Source organism: Grus americana, chromosome 18 (genome assembly GCF_028858705.1).
Source record: "Grus americana isolate bGruAme1 chromosome 18, bGruAme1.mat, whole genome shotgun sequence".
NCBI classification, from domain to species: Eukaryota; Metazoa; Chordata; class Aves; order Gruiformes; family Gruidae; genus Grus; species Grus americana.
In genome coordinates, this window is record NC_072869.1 from 5,032,504 (window position 1) to 5,041,310 (window position 8,807).

The window sequence follows — 8,807 nt, forward strand, 5'->3', positions numbered from 1 at the left end:
ACCATGGCTACAGAAAGGACTCGTGGTTCAGTTAGAAACTACGCGAGGTAAGATGCCAGGGGAAGAAACATCGCTTGCTGCCCTCGGAACTAAGTACTTGGAAAAACACAGTATCACCCTAGGCTGACAGAGCTTAAAACACCGGGAGACAAAATTAAGATACCGTGAGCTAACCACAGTTCCTTGCTGTGATAAGGGCTGTCCACTTTGTCACCCTAATAAAATCACTGAAATTAAAGAATGTATGACCTGATCTTATGTTACTCTTCAACTACGTTACTGCTCTTCCACTGATTCAAATTTTCCATCTTATCCCAACGGAAATGCTAGCTGCTTTGCCCCACTGTTACTCAATTCTGTATCTAAACATCCTCAGTCTTGTTGTTGGAAGAAATTTGGACCAAATGTAAACAGCAGTAGCACTACTGATTTTACACAGCAGAACTGTTTTTGAGTGTGGGCACTCCATACATGTTTTCCCCAGAAAACTCAGAATATTTGTTTAAAATCTGAAACAAATGAAACCAAAAATATTTTCTCCAAAAAATCCTTTTACTCCAACACTTGGAAACATTCAAGTACCTCTACTAGTTACTGGTATCATGATAGTTATCTCAACTCTGTGCAATATAGGGAGATTACAGCCAAATAGAATTAACAAACTCAACAACCTTGATCTCTAATAAGCTCTTCGTTATTCTCACTGATTGGAAGGATTTCACGTTGCTCATTGCAAGGCTGACAAGTCCACAGAGCTGTGGATTAAATCACCGGATCACATGTGTTTTTAAGTATGTTGTTTCACTTCACACTGGGTTATTTTAGTTTTTCAACTACTCATTTACTAAACTACTTATTTGCTTTAAAAAGAACTCAATTTCAAAGGGATGATACTCTATGAAAGCAAATATTATGACATTGATGCTATAAGAAATGGCTTAAGACTCCTTTAAAAGGCAAAACCCCACACAAATTTGACATATACGAATATGCAAAACAAGAAATGCAGTACCTCCAATCTATACTGAAAGAACATATTTTATCTCATATTTACAGTGCAAATACCAACTAAATAAGAGTACTCCATTTAAAATCTCAAATGTAGCATTGATCTCCAACTCTCAAAGTACTTGGGTATCCCTGTACGTCCTCCAATACTTTACAACGGCCAGTTCGCTTCGGTCTTTCCCTTTGTGCACTAAACACTCACTAGAGGTAGTTTTGGGCCCAGTACTATGACTACCAAATATTATGTTCTCACACAGACAACGTTACAACCAAAACTTCCAATTACTTCAATGCATTTCCCAAACACCTTTTCTCATCCGGTAGTGATACAGCGTTAGTGTTCCTATTAGCTAAAGTGCAGGATCCCCCATTGGCCCGTTTGCATGGGGAGCAAAATCAGACGCTGTCAACTGTGCAGAAATCAGAGTGCTGCAGAATTACATCAGCTGTGATTTTGCCCCAGAGGGTTGGTTAATCTCTGATAGCATACAGAAGGCAAAAAACCTGGCAAACCTGCCAATTGCCTGAAGGTTTAGTAACTATGGCTAAGTCTGTAGATAGGAATCACATAAAAATAAAAAAAGGCAGCTATTTGGAAGGGAAATCCAGTAGAGATGGGGGAAGAGAGAAAAAGCACATACTATGCACGCAGAGCAAAAGATGTTAGAAAGGATTATGTAACACTGAGCACAAGCTGCTTTCTAACTATGAAAAAAGACCACCTTTTCAAAAATTCAGAGTTATTTTGTGAGACAAAGAAGACATGAAGGAGAAACTAATGAAATTAATGCAAATGTGGATTCGAAGTCAGAGGTTCCAGGGCTCACAGAGCTGTTATCTTCAGGAAATTTTCCAGGCCCCAGTTTTGGTGAAATTGTTAGCTTTAGTCCTTGGGTTTAACTCTACTTCAGACTCAGTATCCAAAACTGGGCTGAAATTTTTCAGCTCTCAACTCCAGCGTCACTCCTGTCAGTTGAGCTGAAACTCACATGGGTTGGCTCCTCTTTCTCTGGCAGCACGGTAAACGAACATGAAATCTTTAAATCGCGGAGCACAGCCCAACCAAGCTTCGCCAAAATGTTCGTTTCCAGTGAAAAGGAAATCTCCACCTCCCTTCTTCACCTTGCATTGCAGCAGGGTTCGTATAGGACCTCGCCATTCACCGCTTGCTTCATCCTGCTGGAAAATTCTGTTTTTCTGCCTGTAGACTTTCTGGACGCTGACATCAGCCTGTGACACGTGGTTTTCTGAATCGTGGGAAACATTTCGGATAGATCCTTTCACCACTAGATGTGAAGAAGACAGGAGTTGGTTATGGAGCAGCAGGTAAGTAGTTCAGGTACTAGGAGCTCACTGAATGAAATAATTGGAGAAAAAGATTTGTTGTGCGGTTTGCATGCCTACCACCTACAGGTGGACACGTTTCTGAGCTTACATTGCACCCTTTACACAGTGGATCCCTACACAAACGGTACTATGTGCTTGGAAGCATGCTTTATCACTACTCAAATCAGCTATATCTGACGAAAAAGCATATAACTGGGTTGATAATGCAAAGTAGCAGTAAAGGATAAAATGCGTGTGAAAAGAGGTCAGCTCAGGGATTCAGTTTTTTCAGTCTGTGTTCCAAGACAATGACTGTCACAGGCTATCTCCTTCCTGTCTCCAGGGGCCTCTGAAGCTTTTCCTTTGAGAGCAGTAACAGAGGTTGATGCAAGAAGAATCAGAATATGATTTGGTTGTTAAACGTTTTTCATTTAAAGATTTGGTATTTTTTTGCCTCAAAAGAAAATGTCATGCATCCACCAAAAGACACTTTAGATGATGATGAACAACATGCAGAACTCTTAAAGTGACTTTATTTGCAACCTTATTTAAAAAATCAGATAGCATATACGTACCTCCTTCTCCCGAAATGATCCTAGCTGTTTTCTGGCAACGAAAGCATAAGCAGCCATAGTCTGACTGAAAGCATCCTTTGCATCAACCACACGGAGAGTGAAACATCCCATCTGACAGGCGTTTGCTGTCCTGAAGCCATCTGTCTCATTCTCATCACCCCCATTTTTCACAGCAATCAATTATTCTTCTACTAACTAAATTAATTTCAATCCCATATCCAGAGAAGGCTCAGAAACATGTCACCATTTGAGCCAAGAGCTCTAGAGCACATGAGAAGTTATCAATGCAAAAGGAACATCACCATGCTTCTGCCACAAAACTTTTCATTCGGGTACAGAGAACTCAACAACCCAAGAGGCAGAAAAAGTTGGTTTCTGAAGTTTCCAAGAACTTCCTCATTTAATTTCCAAGGGAATCTAAAATTTTGTGTAACAGATGTCTCTGCTGTCTCCCTCTTTGTGTGATCATTTTTAATTGGATGCAGTCAAGTCTATTGCCAAGCTATAAGACACTTGTTCCCGGTGCTCCAAGTTGCTCCAGCGCTGCCCAGGGCCCAGCGACTGGAGACCTGCACCTTAAGAATAACTATAAAGCCCCTATTCAGTCCCAGCATCTTTTACACTTTCATTAGCAGCTATTTTCTCTAATCCAAAAAGTTGATGATAGCAATTTGTGAGCTGAGGGCAAGGAAGTCAGGCCAGAGTCAGTTCAAAGGGCTGTTCCTTCTGCTCTGTTGCTGCTGTAAGTGTAAGCGTCCCCATTGTGCGCCCCGGGCCTCCACATCTGTCAGTCTCTGGTCTTTCAGGCAGCGCAGAGGGAGAGCATCTCGCATGGGAAACGATAACTTCTTCAAGTAGAAACAATGGGCTGGATTGCATCGATTAACTTAGAAGAAGAAGAAAAATTACCAGCTAAGGAGCACTCTGTAAGGGAAGCATGCTCTGCACTCTAGCTTGGTATTAGCACAATGATGTTGGCGGGTGATTTTATTGGTAGCCCTTTCCTGGTAGCAAAGTAGTAATTTGGTGTTTTGTTTTAAAGGGTGACTAGGTATAAATATAGTTCAGTTTTGTTTCTTTATAGCCATATAGCCACGTGGGGAGGCAGCTCTACAGCTTTAGCTATCAGACATAGTCAAAGAGGTACAAATTCTAGCGTGCAAAACTATGGGAATAAAATGAACAAATCATGATCAAGAGAAAAAGAAAAATAATTATAGTGCATGATTAAGTAGAGAAAATGGAAAAAGCTTTTAATGTACCATCAAATTAGTATTTCTTATTATTTCTTATCTTATGGAATATTAACTGCTTTGTTTTCTCATAAGGCATGAAACAATCAGTACATCACTGAAGGAAGTTTAAATCACCTGAAATTCTTAGCTCAGTTACAAACAACTCACGACCTCTGTAGAAAAAGAACTAGGAAGCGTACAAATTGTGAGGGAAGAGAGAGAGGGGAGCATATTCATCATCGGGGGAGAAAATAAATCAGATTAAGGGAATAAAAAGGAACATACCAAGCATATATAACCTCTGTGCATCTGTGTCTACATGCATGTGACCGCTACATGTGAGAGCCAACAGCACACTTGTGAGAATTGCTTTCAGTTCAGTTTTAGATCGTAACCTTTCTGCCCGCAGGAAGTGAGGACCTTGAAAGCAAGCTGCTTCTCCCCGCTAAGTTTCATATTTTCCCCACATTCAAGTTCTTTTTCACACAGCTAGTCTCTTTCTCACATCAGAGACCACAGTCATGCCACTGTTTTAAGAAAAGAAGCAAATAAATCCAAATAATCAACGCATAATTAAGGACTGAATGACTAGCCTTTAGTCAGCTTACCAAAATCACTGCTGCAAATGGCCATAAGAAGTTCCACGTTGTCACAAGGACGGCACATAGCTAGAAAACAAAGAACAGTTAGTTATAATACTATAATGTCTCTCATTGCTAAAGGACTGGTGGATTACCAGAGGAAGTGGGGCTGAACTACTAGCTTAAAAAGCATTATAATCAGATGCAAACTAAAATTCTTGTTATGCAAATACAACCCAAGCAAAGAAATAAGCACAGAGGATTTCTAAGAGTCATTGAGCGACAACAGCATATAATCCCTTTAACAACTGATGAAACGTGCAAAAACCAGCAGAAAACACAGCACCTGGCACATACTAACCCTCCATCATTTTTCAGCCTTTTCAAATTTTGTTCTGTTTTGACATAAAGAGGGGAAAATCCTCCTGTATTACTTCCGGATTACAAAAGACAAGAATAAAGATAGGCATCTGTGTGCTGGGAGCCACGATGACTTCAGACAGCGTGCAGCTCCACAGCCAGGGAACACTCCAGTATTGCCTACTGAAATGTTAGTCATCCAGCACGGATGTGGTTGAATTTTATGCCAAGTGTGGGGCAGCAACATAAGCCATCCAATATATCAGCGATAAAAGAAAACACTCCACAGCACATCTGAAGCCTTAATGAGTCTAACACCAGGTTGTAGGGTTCATTGAATCAATCGGGCTCTGTTCCCCCATAAATGTAATTTGTTATCCACACACTTCAAACAGCAAAGCCGTGCACCTTGGACAGGTTAACAAAGAGGAGAGGACAACCCAAAAGTGCTGTAATTGCTCTTTTTATTTAACGTCTCCATTTTAAGGGCAGCTTCTTGCCATCGCAACGTGGCTTGAATACTCTCCTTTTTAACATTGCCCAGGGTGTTCTTAATTGGGGCAGCAGGGATATGATGGCAGCAGTAGGTGGGTCCTGATTTTTCAGAACTAGGATGGAAAAGAGCCCTCTTCAGCCTCAGTGCTCCTTGGATACATAGGAGCACTGAGGGTGCTCCTAGGGGGGATAAGTGTTATCGGATGCAGGATTATGAAAGGAAAGAAAGGTAAATGAATTTTCAAGCAATGTAGATGGCTAATCCTGTTTTCAAAAGATTGTTCTAATTTCCAGAAACTGTCTTGGGGCCTTGGGTTCCTGATGAATTTAAATCTCTTCTGAACACGGGATTTAGGCTCCTAAAACCCACTCAGGTGCTCTCAGAGATGGTACTGCCATCCCATGACCACAGCACGTCCAAGACCAAGCTGGCTGCTAACGGAGAGACAGAGTTTCTCTTGATACTGCAGTGTTCCCTCCCACACCTACAGGATGCCCCTCACGGTGGCGATCTGAAAACACACTGCACCTGCCCAACAGTCAGGGAGCCGGCAGAAGGACCTCTGTTACAGTGACAAACCCCTCAGCCCAAAACAGCATCTGCCACTGGGGACGCACTGCCAAGGTCAATGGATATCGGATGCCACCTTGGACCTGCCCCAACAGCGGAGCCCCGAGGCTGGCCCTGCTCTTACCTTCGACCAGTGCCATCTTTTTGAAGTCTGGGCCAGCAGCGCTCTGGTTGCTCAGCAGCTCGTACTGGAAGCTGGCCGTCCGGCAGCTGATGTCCCTCTGCGGGCTGGCCTGCAGGAAGAGGGCCACTCGTTGCGGTGTGTGGGCACTGAAGCAAGACACGTGGTGGGGTCGAGCCCCTTCTGTCTCGCTTACCACCAGATGCAGCTGCCCAGCACGTTCCACGTAGATGCTGGCACCCTGGAAGTCACTGGCGGGCTTGATGCAGACAGTGGTGTGCCGGGCACTGGAGAGGTTAGGCTCCAGAACGACGCGCAGGGCTCGTGCCGGGTACATCCATTCCAGGGAGCCCTCGGTGCAGCGCAGATGGACCTGCTCCACTGCGCGGGAATGGGGCTCCCAGCTCAAACCGCTGCCAAGACAATACCATCGGTCCATCACTAACAATCCGCACAGCACAGGCAAAACAGCCCGGCAGTCACTGCTCCTGCTCCCAACTCTGACTCTATCCCAACAGCTCTTCCTAACTTCCTCCACCTGGGCTACATTCCCTCCCCACAGCTGCAGTGCCATGGGGAGGGGAATCGCTCACACCTGGTGCCACACCGGGGTGCACGGAAAGAAGCCTCAGCTCCTCTTGCCTACCTGCAAATCCATGCTTGGATGCCTGCAGCATCCAGAGACATGACGGGGGAAACTTCTCTCTGCTAAAGAGCAGCAAAAACTTTCTGTGTGGTAGGACTGGCCAATGCTCAGCTCTCCAAAAAATCCCACCTGTAGGCAGGTAAGGGTGAGAGCTACTGACTTGCAGTAGGAGCTGCACAAAGAGTACTGATGTTATGTCTGAAAAATGGGGTTTAAAAGCCTAAATTTCTAAAATTATTTTTAACACTTCTGATAAGAATTCATCAAGAAAACATTCCAAATCAAAGCAGGCTGTGCTGCCCTGCTCCTCAGCTCTTGCTCAACCTGGTGCAATTTCATTGCTTTCAGGAAAGTCACTTTTGCTTATGAAAATCAAATCCGTAATAGCAGAATTAGTTAAAAGGGCAACAAAACACAGAGGAAAGGGATACAATTTTTGTGAAAGTTTTGTTGTATATTTTCCTATCAGCGTTAAAAAGATAAAGCCGCCAGCAAGGCGAAGCCGCCACCCTCGTTAGCTGGGACCGGCCGCTCCCATTCCGTACGCTACGGGCGAGACCCCTCGGACCCGCCGGCCCCGGAGCGGCGAGGCGGGGCAGGGGAGCCCGGGGGCTGGTTAAAGGACGGCGCCGACCCACTGCCCCTTCGGGCCCCCCGGTTCAGCGGAGCCCCCCCGGCACCCCCACCCCCCCACCTACCTGCCCCTCCAGCTGCAGTAATCGGCGGTGCCCGGGCGCTGCCCGCCGCCCGCCAGCAGCAGCAGCCGCAGCAGCGCCGGGAGCCAGGGCGAGCCCCGCTCCGCGGCCATGCGGGCCCGGCCGGCACCCCCAGCGCAGGGACGCGGCGGGCGGGCGCGGGCCGGGCTATAATTGCGGGCGGGAAGCGGGGGGTGCCGGGGCCCGGCCACCGCCCCCGGGTCACTCTGCCAGCACCGCCGGTCCCTGCTACGGCCACAGAAAGAAGAGAACTCTACCACCGGCGGTGGGGGGGAGGAGGGCACAAAAGCGATAGCTGGCCATCCCGATGGCTGCACCTCTCTTTTCTTACTACTTTTTACAAACTAGGGCCGGGCAGCCGCCCTTTGTCTCCAAAATATTTTAAAGTGATTAATAACAGTTTCTCATTGCGGTTTAGGAACAAACAAAAAATCTTGTCAACATAATCAAAGCAAACATTGAATGATTGATGGACATTCAACAGTTTTAACTTTTGCTTTCATGATTACCATTCAGGGGTCTGTGCACAAGAAAGCACAAGGGCCTGCAATTATCATGCTAAAAGCCAGGCTGTGCTTGCCAATAATTAGATTTCTATATGCATTGCCCTTCCCCTATTTTCAATGAACGACATGGGGAGGTGCTCTTTTGCAGGTCTGAGAGAGCAAAGCTCTTTTCTGCAGCTCTTAAGCGTGGAATCAGGATTTTGCGGCAGGCCTGGGACAATGGCACTCGGCGCTGCTGGGTGGCACATGCCAAGATCCACACGGCATTGTTCCCCACCCAGAGCGACAGCGCCCATGGTCACCAGGACTCTCTGGCCATCTGTTACCTTGTGGTTAGCAGCGTGTTCTCATATTGCCCGCGGATGCACAAGGAAAGAGAAGCAGAGATCGTCCATTGCATTTCTGCGCTTAGGGCTTTTCCTTAACAGGAAAATATATTTGCTAGAGGAGATACCCTGAAATCAAGAGTTTTAGCTCTCAAGCATTTAACACCTTGAACGTTACTTGGACCCGCATACGACCACTTTGCTTTTCATTCACCAAACATTTTACATTTTTACTTTTATTATCAAAAGACAGAAATAAAATTTCAGTCTTGACTCCCACTTTTCTAAGATATTGTGTTCTTTCCCACACGTACCTGTGGTGTGACTTCTGACATAACTTT

At 45.4% G+C, this 8,807-nt stretch overlaps 1 protein-coding gene across 1 annotated transcript; it reads right to left on the reverse strand.

The window, feature by feature from the left end:
- Positions 1 to 1,977: 1,977 nt before the first annotated feature.
- On the reverse strand, positions 1,978 to 7,726 carry LOC129214681 (meteorin-like protein). Its single transcript, XM_054846719.1, has 4 exons — positions 7,617 to 7,726; positions 6,276 to 6,685; positions 4,753 to 4,812; positions 1,978 to 2,294 (listed from the first exon to the last, which is right to left on the reverse strand). The coding sequence occupies exons 1-4, from the start codon at positions 7,724 to 7,726 to the stop codon at positions 1,978 to 1,980; spliced, it is 897 nt and encodes a 298-aa protein (XP_054702694.1).
- Positions 7,727 to 8,807: the final 1,081 nt, after the last annotated feature.

Coding starts and splice junctions, on each gene's coding strand:
- LOC129214681 (XM_054846719.1), bottom strand. CDS start 7,726: ATGGCCGCGGAGCGGGGCTCGCCCTGGCTCCCGGCGCTGCTGCGGCTG. Junction 6,686..7,616: donor TACTGCAGCTGGAGGGGCAG/GTAGGTGGGGGG, acceptor TTGTCTTGGCAG/CGGTTTGAGCTGGGAGCCCC. Junction 4,813..6,275: donor AAAGATGGCACTGGTCGAAG/GTAAGAGCAGGG, acceptor TTTGTTTTCTAG/CTATGTGCCGTCCTTGTGAC.